This window comes from Oryctolagus cuniculus, chromosome 14 (genome assembly GCF_964237555.1).
Source record: "Oryctolagus cuniculus chromosome 14, mOryCun1.1, whole genome shotgun sequence".
Taxonomy (NCBI): Eukaryota; Metazoa; Chordata; class Mammalia; order Lagomorpha; family Leporidae; genus Oryctolagus; species Oryctolagus cuniculus.
Window position 1 is genome coordinate 63,799,660 of NC_091445.1, and position 19,422 is coordinate 63,819,081.

Below are 19,422 nucleotides of genomic sequence, written 5' to 3' on the forward strand. Positions count from 1 at the left end.
CTCAATTCAGATTAGCCATATTTCCTTTTTAAATGTTTTTATTTTAAAAAAGTAACATAAATATTTTACATATTTATGGTACACTATGTGATTTTCCATATATGTATACATTGTTTAATGTCCAATCAGGGTAAATATATCTATCTCCTCAAATAGTGATCATTTCTTTATGCAGAAAACATTTAAAATCTCATCTTCTAAGTTTTTAAATAGAGAAATGTGTAGTATGTTAGTATGATCTCTAGTCACTCTACTGTTCAATTGAACCCCAGAATTTCTTACTCCTATCTACCTCTAACTTAGTACCTCTTGATCATATGTGCCCCACACTCTTCTCCCTAGCCTCTGACAACCATCATGCTTTTAGCATCTCACTCAACATATGAGTGAGATCATGTGATGCTTGGCTTATTTACTATAATGGCCTCTTGTTCTATCTCTGTTGTTGCAAATGACATGATCACGTCTTTGTTATGGCTGAGTGATATTCCATTGTGTGCATATGCCACATTTTCTTTATCCATTCATTACTGGATGGATACCAAGGTGGTTCCCATTTCTTAGCTATTGTGAATAGTGCTGCAGTAAACCTGGAAGTCCAGATGTCTCCGGACAGATTTGACTTCCATTGTACATATACCCAGTAGTGGGATTGCTGGGTCATACAGGAGCTCCATTGTTAGTTTTCTGAGAAACCTCCATACTGTTTCCCACAGTGGCTGTACTAATCTAGATTCCTACCAACAGCAGACAAGAATTGCCTTTTCTCCACTTCCTTGCCAGCTGTTGTTATTTTTTTCATTTTTTTGATAATCATTAGTGTCACTAGAGTAAGTAATAGCTCACTGTGGTTTTGATTTGCATGATTAGTGATGTTGAGCCTTTTTTTTTTTTTTTTTGTAAACCTATGGCCATTTGCTTGTCTTCTTTTGAGAAATGTCTATTGAGATCTACTACCCCAGGCTTTCAAGCGCTGATTAACTGCATGAGCTAGTGGTGCCACGTAGAAGTGCACAGGGGTAGAGCAAGCAGGCAGCCATGGATGATCTGCTGTGGGCTTGGGTGAGTCCCTCAACTAATGACTAGTGCATGCTGGGTGTTTGCAATGTGATGCCAAACACTATGTCAAGAATTAATATCTCAGGTAATCTTTGTGATAGCCTTCTTACATAGGTACTTTTGTTATACCCATTTTACAGATGAGAAACCCAACACTTAAACAAGTTGAATAGCCTCTGACAAGTGGTAGAGCCATCATTTGACCTCTGCTGTTTCTATCTCCTCCCCTCTATATGTTGAGTCCTAGAAGAGAGCTCTAAGCAAAAGCCTTTTCTATAGCCTCCTCCAAAGGACGTGTGGCGGTTCCACAAGCTGGCAAGGTTACACAATTTGTTAAGAGTGAGAATGTCCATGAACCACGTCATCCTAGGTTTTCCCATGGCGATTTGTGCAATTAGTCACCCTGTAAAGCTTGTATTTGTTTATTTGTGAGCAGATTGTGATAGATGGAATCTGTGCTCTCCTGACCTTTGGGGTTAAGGCTGCCAAGGGCAGCCTTGTTTAGAAAACATCTGGAAGGCAGGGGCCTTAAAACTGAACTCCTTTGTGGGGACCGTTTCATCATAGTCAAGGCCATGGGAGGAAGAGTAGATGGATTTTAAACACTGCTTCAAATCGGCCCTAAAAATGATCTAGTTGCTTTTATTGGCAGGGACATACAAATGATGACCCAAGATTTAAAATCAGGATCACTTTCGGATGGGAAATGTTAACTCATTTTTATGAGCATTGCTTCCAGAGTGCAAACGCTGTGAGTTTAGACAACCAGCTAGCTGCCCTTCCTTTGGTATTTCTCAACTACTGCTTTTTGTTTTTATTCGTTGATACAGGCCAGATATTGACAAGAGTTGGACCTTAATCCAAGAGCGGATCCAGATGGACTCCATGGTCATCAAGGGCCTTGATCCAGATACCAACTACCAGTTTGCCGTGCGGGCCGTGAATCCCCACGGCCCCAGCCCCCGCAGCCGGCCCAGCGACACTGTGCGAACCCCCGGTGAGTACCTGGCCTGCAGAAGGAAGGCATTGCAGGGCTTGCCTCCTGAGGACTCGCCTGACTGGGCTATCTTCATACCCTACAGGAAGCCTGGAAAGGGGCTAGCCTCAGAATGCCTCCTGCTCTTTCCCCAGCCCTCTGAAACGTACAGGCTTCCTGCAAGGACTCAGGCTGTTTCTATGTCCAAAGGTCAGGGGGAGATTTATTTTTGTATCCTCTTTGGGGAGTTTGAGGTCAATTTTCTTTCGTGATCACGCAACGGGCCCCAGAGCAAAACAACGGCATTTCCCTCTCTTTATTTTTTGACGAAATGAGCTGATCTTGGATCCATAGAACAAAAACCCAAAGCTCCCAAACTCTTCTGGGTTAATGTTCACCTGCAGATCAAAGTCATTTAAGAAATATCTACCCCTCTTTTGATGGTCTCGGAGTGACTTGTCGTCACTGGGGTATAGCAATGGTCTAAGTTCTCACGATGCCCCTTGGGGCCCCGAGGGGGAAAGCTGGGGTCAGTGTTTATCAAATCACCTGGGGACTTTGCTGAGCATCAGATTCTGTTTCTGGTCTGGGACCAGAACTTGAACAAGTTCCCAGATGAGGTCAAGAAATGTACTTGAATTACCAAGGGCTTAGACCACTGGGCTAAGGCCAGCCCAGCTTAGAAATCTTTGTGTTTTGGAAATGGGCGGGGAGGGGTTTACATAAATGTAGAACCCTGTTGAGTGGGGAGCTCTTAGAACCGAAATGCTGGTGCTTTTTCGTTAAAGATTCATCTTTGCAGAATTACCACTAAAATCCCTCCAGCAGAGCCCTGCCCCCTCCTCGAGGTCCTCTTCACCCGATGGGGAGCCCTGCTCTGCCTGGTGGTCGGCCTTGCACAGGCCAGCAAAAGCCTGGTTTTTCCTGCTTAGTCGGGCTGAATTAGCTCTTCCTCTGTCCTCACAGAATCCCCAAACAGCCAACTTCCAGGGCCACCACTCTTTCTAGGGGTAGATTCTCCAACTTCCCCAAATCCTAGGGATTTTGGCTTTTCTGAAACCAACATGTACTTTCACCTTGAACGTGAGCTCTCCCGTGAGGCCACACCTTCATAACACATCCACATCCACACCCACTGCCCATCCCCCCACCACACGCCATAACTTCCATCACCCAGAAATTGTTTCACTCTTGTTTGGTGTTCATAAGCTAAAACTACCCAGGCACAAGTCGAGGAATGAGGCACCTGCTTTTTTTGTTTGTTTGTTTGTTTGTTTTTTGACAGGCAGAGTTAAACAGTGAGAGAAAGAGAGACAGAGAGAAAGGTCTTCTTTTTTCCGTTGGTTCACCCTTCAATGGCTGCTGCGTTGCAGCTGATCCAAAGCCAGGAGCCAGGTGTTTCCTCCTGGTCTCCCCTGTGGGTGCAGGGCCCAAGCACTTGGGCCATCCTCCACTGCCTTCCTGGGCCACAGCAGAGAGCTGGACTGGAAGAGGAGCAACCCGGACAGAATCCGGCGCCCCGACCGGGACTAGAACCTGGTGTGCCGGCGCCGCAGGCAGAGGATTAGCCTAGTGAGCCGCAGCGCCAGCCGAGGCACCTGCTTTTGAGAAGAGATGTTAGCAGTTCTGTTGCAAAGGCAGGCCTTCTTCCATTCCTGGATAAGATCGAGGCTGGGTTCTTTAATTCAGTGTTGTGATGTATAGCCCAAAATTGGGGTAAGAGGACTGGAGGCAGACTTGGAAGCAGTTTGCCCTCTGTTGTGTGCCCACCCCAACCCCTCCACTCACACTGAGCACCTCTGCTCCTGCTTTGCAAGCTGCTCCCTGCTGCCCTCCTTCGGGCTCTCCCTTGGTCTCCCTCTCTCCACGGGGTCAAGACAGGAGAGGAAGGGTGAGACAAAGCCTCCCGTGCTGTCCTTGGATGTGCTGTGGAGCCTGGAGCTGCAGCAGCACCAGGACAGATGGGTTGGGGCATCTCTCGTCCAGAAACACTGGTCTGGCCTTGCAGGTTCTCATCCTGACTTCCCCATTGCTGGCTCCCAGTTTCGCGGATTAAGTGGGGGTAAGGTATATAAAAAGTATAAGAAAATGTGTAATGGGTCTCACGTGTACAGTAAAATTTTATTTCAGAGTAATTACATGCAAGGCAGATGGACAAAGCTATGATAATTCAGTGAAAACTCAGTTATAAAATGATCTTAAAAATAGTTTTGTGACTTTTAGGTATATACAGTTGCTCAAATCAGAATAACAGTATAGCATTTATTATATGGTCTGTTTCATGATTACGTAAGAATGTGTTGTGATTGGGTATTTAAATTACAGTTTTGATCATAATCACTCATAGTGTTAGCAAACACTTTTTTTTTCTGGCACATTCACATTTTTTAAACTGTTATTTTTGCTTTTGAAACACATTTTTCCTACATGTAAAATTACCCAATTCCCAAATAGCACTTACTCGAATTATAATAAATTCCAAATGTCAGAGTTGCCGCTGGAATGCCTATCATGTGGTGGGCACCGCACCTGGAAAGCCATTTAATTCTCACAAAACCTGTGTGATGGGGGACTGGGATCCTTTCTCACCGATTAAAAACATTGAGTCTTTGAGAGGTTCCACAGTTTGCCAAGAATGATCACTGGAAACGCGGGATTTGAGCTTGGGTTTGGCTAACTACAAAGCTACTTCCCTGCGTGAGATTCAAGTTCAGAGGTCAGCATTCTGCTGCCGCAGTGCAGCGTGGGAACATTTAGGTCAGCAATGAAATCAAGTGCAGGGACCAGTTCATGCAGAATCTGAGCACCAAAGGGGCCTTGACAGCAAAACCTCTAAGAGTTGTTTTTATCTTTTCTTTTCTCTTTGCCTTTTAAATTCACAGGGTATATTGTATACACAGTATCGTGATTCACACGTATTATGAGGACTGAAAGCCCGTGGAATAGCCGTGGTGGCTTATGGCCAGCAGCTCTCCTCATTGGTTGGACCCAAGTCAAAGCAGCCAAATATTTATTAATTTACTTATGATTTAAACATTAAAAATGTTTGATTAACAATAATTGCACACATCAATGGAATATGCACTGGTGACACCAATATTTCTACCTGCCGGGCTTTCCTGCTTCTCATTCCTTGCCCTCCTCCCCATCTGTGTGAATGTTGGCTTGATTTGATGCCACTTTGCTTTCTTGGCAACCAACTTCTCAACAGAAAGTTCAGGGAAACCTGTGAGGCACAGGGTCCCCAACGAGAGCCCCTGGATCTCACCAGACACACTCTGGGCTCCTCTATGGCGTGTTTTAGGCCTAAACTCTGTCTGTTACATAAAAAGAGAGAACGGGCAGAAGCCCCACCCACTAACCAGGGGGTATTTACTTCCCATTGGGCTTATTAGTGTCAGAGCAGCTATTAGCACCTTAATGAGTTATTGGAAGGTTTTCCTTGCTCTTCTGAAGGTGACTAAGGAAAGCCAGGTTACAGGTACTAGGCCCCCGGGAGGAGGGAGGATGCTTCCAGGAGTTTCCTGGGAGTGCTGAGACGTGTTGAGCACACAGCACCCACATCTCAGCTCCACACGTCACACAGCACCTACATCTCAGCTCCACACGTCAAGTGGAAAGGAAGGAGGTATCAGGACTGCAGTGCTCGGGTGTTCTGATGAGAAGTAGAATCATTTTAGTGACCTTGAACACTAAGGATGCTAACCTGGATTAACGTGTATCTTTCATGGACCACTCTCCACACAAATCAATGCACACTTTGTTTCTAGGAGGAAGTATCAAAAAGACCAAAATCACGATCCATCGCTTCTCACCCTGATCTTACCATATTTTTTCCCCCTACACCAGCAATCGTAACTTGCCTTTGATCTTGTCACTGAGCCACTGGTGTGCACAGCTCGGGGCAGTGTGGGCCATGCGCTCACCCCATCTGGCAGTCAGTGCCTCCCTGCGATCCCACTTATCAAGGGTAGAGTCAGGTAACAAAAGAAATGAACAGTATGGAGCAGAAATGGCAGAAGTCCAAAAGTCCCATTGTCTTTCTTGCTCCCAAAGGCAAAGGAAATGCAATGAACAATAACTTGCAACTGTCGAGTGCGACCAGCTCTCGGATTATAGAACCTTCCCTGGGTGTGGGTCTTGGTCCTAGCACCCTGCAGCACTGGCTGTCTGTATTCCCTCTGCACCGCAGTACAGCAGACAGAGTGAGTCAGCTCTGCACTGGAATGAACCTGCTATCCCCAGGGCACTCCCCGCAGACGGCTTCTTTCTGTTCCCAGCAAAATCCATTTTGTACTCTCCTGCCTCTGGGCTTTCCAGCATGCTGTTTGCCTTTCTAGGGGCTTTCTTCTCCTGGATCTTTCCTAACCAGGACTGTCCCCTCTCCCCACCCCACAACGCACCCCCATCTTTCTTCTTCCATCCCATAGCTCAGATGTCACTTCCTCTGAAAGCTTCTGTTACCCAGCCCTGTGACCCCCGCTACATTTTCTGCACAGCGCTTTTACTGCCTGGAACTATTTCATATATTTGATTGTCTGTATCTGCCCTCTCTGATGAGCTCCCTATGGAGCTGGAATGACTTAATTCAATGCTGTGTTTCTAATACCATGTGCAAAGGCAGCGCTTAGTAAATCTATGTTGAGCCCATGCCTGAATACAGGTGGCTAAGGCGCCCAGAGCCCGGGACTGCTTTGGAGGTTGGACAACCCTCTGCTGCTACCGTGGGGGTGTTCAAAGAGGAGCTGGGAGGAGAACGGTGTCCTGGGAGTCCACGAAGGCCACGTGCAGTGCCCTGTTGGCAAGGTGCACAGGCAAATTTGAACCCCGAGAGTTGCAATGTGACTTACAGGAGGGCACAGCCAATAAATAGAATAAGATGGGGACGGAAAGTGGAAAGAAGGATGAGAACAAACCCATGACTTTAAATTCAAGGAAGTTGGGGCAGCAGAGGGGCTTTTGAGAGATTCTAGTGACGGAAAGAGTAGAATTTGCTGCTGAGGGGGTGACAAGAGGAGGGACATTTTCCCCTCCGCTCCTTGTCATCCTAATTATGGCCTTAGACCCTCTGGGACTGCAGAGGGAAGCAGGAGAAATAGTTTTGCTTTGGTTTGGTTTTCGATTACTCTTCTCCCTGTAGTCCCGTTTTATTCCATGGTTTCAGAAATTTCCTCTTCCGCTGAGCTGAGCCAAGTCCACCTGGCTCGTAGCAGTGGATTTCTGTGAAAGCCGTCGTCTGTGGGTGCTTCACAATGCAGGAAATCATAACAAGGATGTCCATTGTGCATGGTGATGGAAGGATGGTGTAGCTACCGTGCGCAGCCACCAGTGTCTCTAGATGACTCTGTGTCCTGAGTTCTGGTCATGGGTCCTGAAGATGTAACACAGCAGAAATCAGGAAGAAAAGTCCAAGAGCAAAAACGTCCCTGACTGAGAAGAGAAGGATTGGCAGAAGCCAGATGCCTTAGGTCCGAGAATGGCTGGGCTGAGTCTTGGTTGAGTAGGGTAGGCACCACTTTCCCTCTACCCTCTGAAGCTCCATAATGCAGTCTGTGAGAGGTGGATTCAAAGGAGAGAACGTGTGCGAATGTATTGTGTCCCTGGAAAGAACCCAAAACCCAGAAAGATCTGGAAGCTCATAAGCCCTCTTCCTAGGGGACAGGGAAAGTGAGCTGTAGGCCAACTAGAGGAGAGTAAATGATTGTTGGAAAGAAGAATGGGCTCTCCTAGAAGAATAGGTGCTGGCCTGGGAAGAGATTGTCTGGGCCGGTGTCCTCAGCCCTCCTGTCCCCCTCCTGTGATAGGAGGTTTATCTGCCCTAACTGATGAGATTTCAGGTGGTCAGGTACCTCTAGGAGGCCCTGTCTTTAGACAGATAATGCTGTTCCCTAAATGCACTCAACTTGAAATAATTAGCACAGGACAGTGGTTTACTTTGGGTGGTGTTTTCTGAACTCTTTGTCTTCAGTTGGTTGGTTAATCTTAAAAGACTGTAGCAAAAAGAACAGCAGAGAATTGAAACTGCAAGTCACAATGAACTTGGACAATAAAATTGCATATCTCTCACCAGGTAAGCCCATCCTAGATTCAAACAAAAAGGAAAAAGAGAAAGAAAATTACAGAGTTACAGTATTGGACCTCCGTTCTTGGTTGGTTGGTTGGTTTTGAATCTCCCCAAAGTGAGCCATTTATTTAGACAAGGATCGGCAGATTTTTTTTTGAAAGAGCAAGATAATAAATATTTTTGGATTTTCAGGCCAGCCCTGCAGTTGTAGGAGCCATAGACAATAAATTAATATGTATGACTCTATTCCAATAAGACCATAACACTGAAATTTGTATTTCTTATAATTTTCATGTCATACAAAAATTATTCTCTGTAAACATTTGTTTCCAGTCATCTAAACACGTAAAGACGACCACTAGGTCAGGTTCAAAGGCCGATTTAGGCTTGTGAATGTTGTTCTGACCTCGGTGCTATAGAGCTGTAGATTGTTCGTCTCCATAAGCTTCTCCAGGATGTTTGGCAGCCATTTTGTCAAGCTTGAAGGGTATGCATTAGCACAGATGAATGAGATTCTTCCCTTGATAGAGATCTCTGTGATTTAATTTTCTCACAAATTTGGGTTTTTAATTTTTTATTATTTTTTTAATTATTATTATTTACTGAAGACACAGATGGGGTGAGAGAGAGAGAGACCAAAAGAAAGAGCATGTATGCCCTAAATGTCTCCAAAAACCAAGGCTGGGGTGGGCCGAAGCTTGGAGCTGGGAACGCAGTGCGGATGCCCCTAAGGATGGCAAGGACCCACGTGCTTGAGTCGTCACCACTGCCTCCCAGGATCGCGTGAGCAGCAAGGTGGAGCCAGGAGCCCGGAGAGGTGCTCTGATGTGGGACGTGGGCATCTTAATGGCTAGACTAAATGCCCATGCCATGTGAATATTCTTAGAAAGCTGCCACTTGATCACACGGGAGTGAGTCTGTGCTGAGAGACAGAGACAGAGACAGAGAGAACCACACAGAGAGAGTTGCTGTGATGAGCATTGCTTCAGGAGCTTGGGTTAGGCCTATAAACAGGTGAGCTTCTTGGATGCGTAAATCTTTAGAACATAAGACAAAAAGGGAACAGGAGGCAAAACAAATCATTTGCTTCCGTCCCAGCCAAAACAAAGCTGCATTTTAAGTGTGCATGTGCGCATAAACATAACTGGTGCTGGGATTTTACATTCAGGGTGCCCTCCACTGTAATCGCTCTATTGATTTGCTAATGCCTCCATGCACGTAAATCTGAGTAACGCTCATTTGCACAACGTTATTGGCTCTAAAGGGAATGATTCACTTTGCTGTTTAAACACCTGCTACCTATTAATTGCTCTTCTGAGGCCTTTGCACATCTTACATTACCATACATTTACTTATAATCAGCACCAATTTTCACCCCCTCTTTCGAGACAGAGGAGAAAGGCTGGAGTGCAGGATAAGAACGTAAGGACTAGAATTTTCCAATACAAAGGAACCCACAATGCTGTTCTAGTTTGAACATAGCGTCTCTTCAGGGACTTGGTTGATATGTAGTGGCCACAGGATACACAACTGTGTACTATTTATTCCACTCAGTGGACTGTAAACATTAAGACATTGAGATGATGCACACAGGCTTGCACGTGTGTGCGCACACACACACACACGTGTCTTACTATTGTCATTTTTGTTTATTATCCATTTTGTTTTCTTCCCCTTATATGCACCATTTCATAGTTAATCTCTTCAGTTCTTTCCCTTGGAACACTTTTTGCTTTACAGCATCCTCTATGGGGATTGTTATCCTAGCATCAGAATTCCTGAATCACTTAAGTGCTCAGACCAGAGGACAGGGCCACAATTTGTGGTTTAGCACAGAGAGGAGGTATATGAAGTCAGCTTAGCACAGTGACGGACATACAGGACAGATGCCGTGCGCGCTGGTTGAGTCTTGTGGCGCGCCTATGGTTAAGCACCAAATACAAAAGCAAACAGCTGCAAATAGATGCAACTGGGAAGCAACTGCTGGAGCAAAGCGGACTTTCCTGGTGATCTTAGGTGTGGCCAGGCTCCTAGCAGGAAACCAGCACACACAATTGGGTGATTTGAAAGGAGCTTAGTGCAGGATCTCTTTGCAAAAGTTTGGGTAGATGCAAAGAATTCTAGAGGGAACAATTACCAGCCTCTGGACAGACAGGGAGGGCCACTGGGCCCGAGAGCTGTAGCCCTGAGACTTGGCACGTCACAAGCCCAGGGGGAAAAGTTGGGGGAATCCTCTGACTCCTTCCCCCTCCTTCTCTCTCCTGGTGGTGCTGGCCAGGGGCATGGCACAGGGCAGAGATGGGGTCTGAGGAACAGAGGGAAGGAATCCTCCAAAGGAGGAATGGTGTCATTTCATAGAATAGGAGAATGTAGATTCTATTGTGTGGAATCCACAGGTTATGGATTAGTTTTTGGCCATTTACTCATAAATTTAGGCTACAGACATCTCATCCTTCTTTGTGTGTTTAGCATATTGGCTTCAACACCAATGTTATGAGACCTCATAAACAAGCTCATAAAGACTTTAGAAACTCCTGGAGCTGGAAAGACCTGCCTGCCCCTTGCGGGCACAAGGAGACCAAGGCCCAGGTTCACTCAGTGGCCTTTTCAAGGTCACTGGATAAGAACCCAGTTTGATTACTTTTTCTATTCTCGGTTCCTAAAATGAGTGGGACTCCTTTTTTCTAAAGTATTCTTTCCCCTGGGGAGTTTAAGGATGAGCAAGAAAGCCAGTGTGGCAGGAGAAGGAGCTCCATGGAAGCGGGCGGTGAGAACAGAGAGAGGGAAGGCACTGTTGGAGAGCGGGCATAGGACCTTGGGGGCCGCTAGGAGCCATTGAACTTGGCTTTCTTGCAGACAGATGCAGAGACTGGGAGGTCCAGGGAACCTGGCCAGAGGAGCAAACAACCTTACTTAGGATTTAATAAAATCATTCATAGTAGAATAGAGTCGAGGACAAGAGCAGGGAATGAGGAAAACCATTGCAATAACCCTAAAGCTGAAGGAACTTTTTGGTTATCTCTAAATAGGAAGAGGTGATTGCGCTTTATAATGCTTATTAGAAAAAAAATTCAAGCAATGTGAAAACTATTTTAAAAAATTAAAATGATGGGTCCGGTGCTATGGCATAGGAGGTTAAGCCTCTGCCTGCGGCAACAGCATCCCATGAGGGTGCCAGCTTGAGTCCTAGCTGCTCCTCTTCCCGTCCAGCTCTCTACTAATAGCCTGGGAAAGCAACAGAAGATGTCCCAAGTACCTGGGCCCCTGAACCCACGAGGAAGACTCAGAAGAAGCTCCTGGCTCATGGCTTCAGATCGGTGCAGTTTCAGCCATTGTGGCCAATTGGGGAGTGAACCAGTGGATGGAAGACATTTCTCTCTCTCTCTCTTCCTCCCTCCTTCCCTCCCCTTCCCTCCCTCCCTCTGTCTGTAGCTCTGCCTCTCAAATAAATAATCTTTAAAAAATTAAAATTATTGTTAATCTCAGCACCTAGACATAACCACTATTAACATTTTGGTGGATAGTATCTCCTAGCATTGTTTTTTAATCCAATGATTTGATCACTCTGCATAGAGTTTTGCTGTCCAACGAAATATTATATACATTTTAAATATAAATGCATCATTAACTTTAATAATGACCGTGTGTTCCATTGTGAAGCTCTGCTGCATTTATTTAATTCCTTACTGATGGATATTTAGGATATTTCACTATTACAAACGGTTTTCTCTCCTGTTTTAAAAGATTTATTTTATTTACTTGAGAGGCAGAGTTAGAGAGAGAGGGAGAGAGAGAGAGAGAGGTCCTCCATCGCTAGTTCACTCCCTAAGTGGCCACAACGGCCAGAGCTGGGCCTATCCGGAGCCAGGAGCTTCTTTTACATCTCTCACACAGGTACAGGGACCCAAGCACTTGGGCCGTCTTCTACTGCCCTCCCAGGCCATCAGCAGGGAGTAGAAGAGCTGGTCAGGAAGTAGAAGAGCTGGGACTCCAACCGGCCCCCACATTGGATGCTGGCAACACAGGCAGAGGCTTACCCTATAGACCACAGCACTGGCCCAAAGCCGGGCCTCTTAACTGTGACCTTCAATATTATTTTCTGCAAGTTCACTTTACTCTTCAGGTATCTCTGGGAAGCAGAGTGGGCCAACACCATTCCTTCTCTAGTTAGCTATGGAGGGAGATGGATGTGCACAGCCAGGCAGCAACGTGGATGACAGTGGACATTCAAGCGACTTACCTGATAATTTAGCCTTTCATTCATGCTACAGTAGATAATCTTTTACTCACAGGGAATGTTCTATATGCCTTTTGAGATAAATACTTTTAAAAAAATTGCCATCTGCTATAGAGAGCTGTTGGGCATCATGTTGGAACTTGGTGGGCGTCTCAGCCTCATTCCCACCAATGGGAAGAGCCGGAGGCCTGTCTCAGAGCACCTATCACTGCTGCCACTGAGCGCCAGCCCTGGCTCTGCCCTGTTTAAAAGTGCAGCCCTACCTCCATCTACCCTGTTGGAAAGTGCAACTCTGTCTCCATTTGGCCCAGTGGACGACTCCTCGAATGACCGGGCTTGATCACGTGGTTGGTAGCATAGGAATTCAGAGGCCGAGGGAAGAGTCCAAGACTCACCAGTGTCGGGGAACGACCCTCGAGAGCAACTCAGGAGTCAGCCAGCCCATGATGGTAGTTTGCAATGTATCCAGCAGATGGCGATAGTTCCCAGACTTTCTGAGCTGGAAGAACCCTGCAGAATCTGTGCGGAGTCCCGGAAGCGGTGGGAATGAAAGCCCCAGGGAGAAGCTCCACTAGGTTCGCTAGTCCCAACCCAACAGGAGAGGGCAGCTACTTTTAGATTTTACTTCTTGCAACCATGAGAAGAGCTCAAGGCCAAAATAGACATTTCTTCAGTGATCTGAGCATTTGTAATCAATGCTGGATTCTAATGATACAGAAAACTAATACATTTCCTTCCAGAATGAAATAAAGAGCTGTAAATGCAGAAAGAATTAAGACAATGAAAAGTAGGAGAGTGAGGGATGAGAGGAACTATCAACAGCCTGAAGTTGCCAGGCCTTTTAGCTTCTGCTTTTGTTTGTTTGCTTTGGGTTAACTGTTCTGGTGTCGTTCAAGAAAGAGTATTTCCGAGGCTCCAGGGATTATGTTGCTTGTTGGAGCACCCATTCACCAAGTCCTTTTAAAAACGTGTCCTCATTCTCTATTCCAGGCAGTGACTGGGTGTTGGGGTTTTAGCAGTAAACATCGACAGCAAGGTGGGGTGCCACATCTCAGTAAATAGCAAAGTTGATATTATAGTATATGCCATAAATAATGTGTATGATGGTGATTGCCAAGAGGAAAAGAATAGGCATGAGTGCACAGAGGGTGCTGGAAGCTGCTGTGTGGCATAGGCTTGCTTGCCCTTGGAGGGACCAGAGCAGAGTCCTTCCATGTGGCGGGACAGCAAGGACAAAGGTCCTAGGGTGAAAGTGGGCTCGGGATAGTAGGAGACTCATGTGACAGGAACGTGGTAAGTGAGGAGGAAAGTGACCGGAAATGAGGACATGTTAGCCAGGGACCACGAGCCAAGTTGTGTGGAGCCTGCAGGTCCTGACAAGGACTAAATTTGTTTCTAAGAGTCAAAAAAGGTGGAAGTTAGGGGGCAGGTGTCGCTGGCAGCCAGGAGGCTGTGGTCATACTGCAGTGCACTGGACAGCCCCCCAACACGCCAGTAACAGTGGTGGGATTAAGAAAGACCAAAAAACAAAGCTAGAAAACCTAACCCCGGCTCCGGGAAAAATGGGCATCAACCTGGAGAATTAACTGATAGCTAAAAAGAAACAATTAGAGGAAAGCAGCTCTCAGACTTCCGGAAGTGCCGCCCACTGAAAGAGCATGGAATTCGCAAGGCAGTCCAGGACACACAAACTTTCAGAAATAGCCGTGTGTGTGTGCACGGGTCTCTAACAACCGGGTAGTCAGCCTTGCTGAAGGAGGAGCTTTTCATTTTGATGCCTTTTGGCTCCATTTGAAAAACTGTGGTTGTGGCCTGCAGAGTGATTTTCACAATCCACTAATGGATTGAAATTTGTAGTTTGAACAGTACTGAGTCAGGTTTGTAAGGACAGTGAAGAGAGCATCCCATAAACTATTTATTATTGGCACTTAAAAGGATAAAGGAAGGCAGTATTAGGTAAGTCACCCAAAAGAGCAGACATTAATTGCACAAGTATTCCTGTTTGCCAAATGCTTTTTGAAGAGAACTGAAGCAGTCCTTGCCGTCCAAGCATTCATGGTCAAGTTCAGTGAGCCGATGCATAGACGCCACTGGATTGGAGTGTGTGTAGTAGAAACGAAGTCTGAAACACAGAGGAAGGCAGCAGTTGACCTTTGTGGGTTGGGGAATAGGACATGGGTGAGCAAAGGTTTCACAGTGAGGTGTCTCTGTGTGGCTAAGAAAGTGTGGGGTGTCCCCAAAGGGTTGAGGAACCAGAGAATCCAGGCAGAGGGTTTCACGGGCTGAGTGTTGCTGCACAGGCCTCGTGCAGGGGTTGAAAGAAATAGGTGCACAGATGGGAAAACACCTCCCCTATCCTGGCTCCCTCATCCATTCTTGTTCACAGGATAAAGGCCACACTCCTTAGCCTGAGGTTCAAAGTCTTCCACATTCCACCCCCTGCCTACCCATCTTGCCTTGCTGCTCCTGGCTTCATGGCAGGAACCCTTGCCTCAGCAGGTGGCATTCCAGCTGTCCCCACTCCCTAGAGGCTTGGCTTGCCCTTCTGCCTCCTCCTCTTTCTCTATGCATTACATCTCAGTGAGCTGCCATTTTCCCCAAGGTGTAGGGTGCACCCTGCTTTAGAGACTGTTCCAGGAAAGTCAGCCATGGCGAGCCGGCCGGGTAATTGCTTTCATCAGGCAGGCGCTGAGCTCCCAGCCTTCGCATGCCATGGTTTTCTCTCCAATGGAGAATGGGTTTGAAGGTTCATGCTGCACGTCCCCACCCCCACTGGCTGCACCCCTGGGCTGTCCTCTCCATCTTTGTGTAACCAGTACACCATACCTATTTGAAAATGAGAATAGATTACTCTTTTTTAAGAAAATATTTACTTGAAAGGCAGAGTTATAGAGGGAGATGGAGAGACAGAGAGAGATCTTCCATCCAATGGGTCACTCCTCAGATGGCTGCAACAGCAAGGGCTGGGCCAGGCTGAAGCCAAGAGCCAGGAGCTTCATCCGGTTCTCCTACATGGGTGTAGGAGCCCAAGCACTTGGGCCATCTTCCGCTGCTTTCCCAAGTGCATTAGCAGGGAGCTGGATCAAAAGTGGAGCAGCCAGGACTCCAACTGGTATTTTATTGTGGGATGCCAGTGTCACAGGCCGTGGTGGCTTAGCCCACTGTGCTCTAAAGCTGACTGGTTCTGAGAAGAGATTACTCTCATTCCTGTTAACTTTGAGAAGTTTCCTTGGGCACAAGTTAATCTCATGAGCCAGCAAGAGGCTGGCTTGTTCCTGTCGTGGCTGCTCTGTGGGGTTCTGAGCCAGTGCTGGGCTTGACAAGGCTACCGATGAGGACGTGAGTCAGGCTTCTATTCCAGCATCAGCAGGCAGCACGGCAGGTTGATCTGGATGAAGAGAGTGGTTCTCTGCACTGGGGGGCATGTGTAGGACTCCCCTTGGCGTAGTCACTGCTGAGCTCCACCTACAGTGAAGTGGCAGAGCCGTGCACACTTGGGTCATGTGAGTTAACTCAACATGTTTGCATTTTATTTTATTTACTTGTAAAAAGGTTTGCTTATTTATTTTTGAAAGTCAGAGTTAGAGAGAAGGAGAGACCACAGAGAGAGAGAGAGAGACATCTTCCATCTACTGGTTCACACCCGCAGATGGCTGCAAAGGCCAGGGCTGGGCGAGGCCGAAGCCAGGAGCTTCATCTGAGTCTATAGGGACCCAAACACTTGGGCCACCTTCTGCTGCTTTTCCTGGGCCATTAGCAGGGAGCTGGGTCAGAAGTGGAGCAGCCGGGACACCAACTGGTACCCATGTAGGAAGCCGGCATTGTGGACAGCAGCTTATCTACTATGTCACAACACTGGTTCTGTTAGATTATATTTTTATTTTTATTTTTTAATGATTTATTTATTAAAAGGGTAGAGTTACAGGGAGACCCATTATAGCACAACGCCGACTACTTGATTTTTTCTTTTAAAGATTTATTTATTTATTTGAAAGTCAGAGTTACACAAAAAGAGAAGGAGAGGCCAAGAGAGAGAGAGATCTTCCTTCTGCTGGTTCACTCCCCAATTGGCCACAACAGCCAGAGCCACACCAATCCGAAGCCAAGAGCCAGGACCTTCTTCTGGGTCTCCCACGTGGGTGCAGGGGTCCAAGCACTTGGGCCATCTTCTTCTGCTTTCTCAAGCCATAGCAGAGAGCTGGATCAGAAGTAGAGCAGCCAGGACTTGAACCAGTGCCCAAATCGGATGCCAGCACTGCAGGCGGCAGCTTAACTTGCTACATCACAGCGCCAGCCCCTAGATTGTCTTTTAAAATGTGGATAGTTCACTTTGTGCTGAAATGATTTGAGAAAGTTTATGCACACACACACACACACACACACACCCCTCAATTAAAAAAAAAAAAGTATGATAAGCTAATCAGAAATCAGATACAGGAAGAGGACATAGTTGTATCCAAACTGGAGATGGGGCAAGCACTGTGACACAGTGGACTTAGCTGCTGCTCAGTACAATATGATTTCCATATCAGAGTGGCAGTTTGAGTCCTGGGTACTCCACTTCTGATCCAGCTTCTTGCTAATGCCGCTGAGAAGGCAGCAGACAGTGGCCACCCCTGTGGGAGACATGGATGGAGTTCTAGGCTCCTGTCTTTAGCCTGGCCTAGCTCTAGTTGGAGAGTGAGTCAGCGAATGATAGTTTGAGCTTTCTCTCTGCTTTCCAAATAAATAAATAAAATTTCAAAAACCTAGAGATGAGACAGTAATTTAAGCCTTGGAAGCCACTTAACTTTGGTGTTCCTATTAGCAGAAACAAGAAAGAAGTCAAGGTCTAAAAGAACCCTCTAACTGACAGACACAAGCCAGTTTTTCAGAGAAAATCATTTTTTCCCTGAATAGTTAGAGGGCAGAGCTATTGAATAAGGAATTTTGAGTGTTTTAATGAATAGTGACTGTCATACCAGTTTCGTGGTAAATAAGGAAATTTTTTGTATGGCTAGATTCCTAGTGATTCCCATTAAAATTAAGGATGTCAGTTTGAATCGTGGTAGTGTAACTGATTTTCTGCAGGAATGATTGAACTTGACAGAAGGAAAACCTTTAGAAAATTGGAAGCATTGATGATTAACATGTTCCTTAGAACTATTCAGCAAAGTCCTGTGTATATTCTAGACAACCCACTAATATATATTCTGCGATTGAATAGCTGATGTTTGTCTTCTACATCACAGTTGAAAATGATAGTTACTTTTCAAATGTTTTAATTTATTAATTTGACAGACAGACAGACAGAGACAGACAGGCGGAGTGCCCACCTGCCAGTTCACTCGCAGATTGCCTACAATGACCAGGCCTCAGCCAGGCCAGGGCTGAAGCCAGGCACTCAGTTCAGTTCTCCTGTGTGTGTGTGTTTGGCAGGGACACAGCCACTTGGGCCATCACCACTGCTTTCCCAGGATCTGCACTGGCAGGAAGCTGGAATCACCAGCCAAAAGTAGGGCCTGACCCGAGGGGCTGCAATGTGGGACACAGGTGTCCTAGGGCTAGGCTGGCTGCCTGCCTCCAAAGGGGCAGTTCTGAAGTAGTTGAATTCTAGTTAGTTCAGTCAGTCTCCCTCTCTCCCTCCCTCCCTCCCTCCCTCCCTCTCCCTCTCTCTCTGTAGTAGAACTTCCCTTGGCCTTCCTAACCTGCTCTGAGCCAGATGCAGTCCAGACACATGACCTCCTGCATGATGTATTTCAACATCAACCATTTGACTGTCCCAACTTCTTTACATGGAAATTATCATCCTAAAGTGTTTTCTTGCTTCCATAAAACTTTTGTCAGTAGTTATGAAGGTGTAGTTCTCTTCATTTTGGCTGAAACATAAGCCCTTTCAAGCTATTCTCAAGGTTTTTATTTTCCCCACTTCATACAAGTCCTAATTTTTTGTTTTCAATTCATATTTTTGTTGCTTTATTTTGATAAATACCAGCAAAACACCACAGCCCCTTAGGTAGCTCCTGTCCTCTATGTCCACACCCTTAGCTAGCATTTTCTCTCCTGATATTCATCACGTTGATGTCTTTCTCAGCACTCTGGGAGATTTGTTCAAACTCATTTCCCATTTCAAGCTTCAAATTTCTACAGAGTAGATTTTCCTTATTATTTTAGGTGTACATTGGCATTCTCCTGAGAAAATTTAGGCATTGGTTTCTTATTTTCTTGAGATTTATTTATTTGAAAGAAAGAGTTACAGAGAGAGAGGGAAAGACAGAGATCTCCCATCTGCTGGTTCACTTTCCAAATGACCACAACACCTGGAGCTGGGCCAGGCCAAAACCAGGAGCCAGGAGCTTCTTGCAGGTCTCCTGTGTGGGTGCAGGTGACCAAGTACTTGGGCCATCCTCCACTGCTTTCCCGGGTTCATCAGCAGGGAGCTGGATCTGGAGAGGAGCAGCATGGATTCGAACTAGCATCCATATAGGGTGCCAGTGTTGCAGGCAGTGGCTTAACTCATTGTGCAACAGTGTTGCCCCCATTTTATTTTTGTTATGAAATTTTTTAAGATTTATTTATTTATTTAAGACAGAGTTACACAGAGAGAGGAGAGGCAGAGAGAGACAGAGAGAAAGTCTTCCATCCGATGGTTCACCCCTCAAATCGCCACAATGGCCAGAGCTGTGCAGATCTGAAGCCAGGAGCCAGGAGCTTCTTCCGGGTCTCCCACGTGGGTACAGGGGCCCAAGGACTTGGGCCATCTTCTACTGCTTCCCCAGGCCACAGCAGAGAGCTGGATGGGAAGTGGAGCAGCCATGTCTCAAACCGGCGCCCATATGGGATGTCGGTGCTTCAGGCCAGTGAGTTAACCCACTGCGCCACAGCGCTGGCCCCATGTTATGAATTATTTTAAGCAAAATAAAAATACCAGGAACATACTACATGTCCACAGCCCATCCCTGTCAGATCTTAGCAGGTGCCCCATTTTCTGTGGTGCTACAGAAGTTAAGATCTTATAGGAATGGGGGTTTCCCCTGTGATCTTCCCAACGCTATTCCCTTCCTTCTTCCGGAGAGGGGCTTGCATCTCATGTTTAGGATTCCCCTT

The 19,422-nt window shown here is 46.4% G+C and overlaps 1 protein-coding gene across 4 annotated transcripts in view; it reads left to right on the forward strand.

Annotated features, from left to right (window-relative positions):
* Nucleotides 1-19,422, forward strand: part of EGFLAM (EGF like, fibronectin type III and laminin G domains) — a 192,452-nt gene that overhangs the window by 107,916 nt on the left and 65,114 nt on the right. For all 4 annotated transcript variants that reach the window (XM_051853511.2, XM_070056648.1, XM_051853512.2 and 1 more), the window contains one exon: nt 1,890-2,056. In XM_051853511.2, the coding sequence (XP_051709471.2) occupies nt 1,890-2,056 (167 nt within the window). The remainder of the gene's footprint in view (nt 1-1,889; nt 2,057-19,422) is intronic.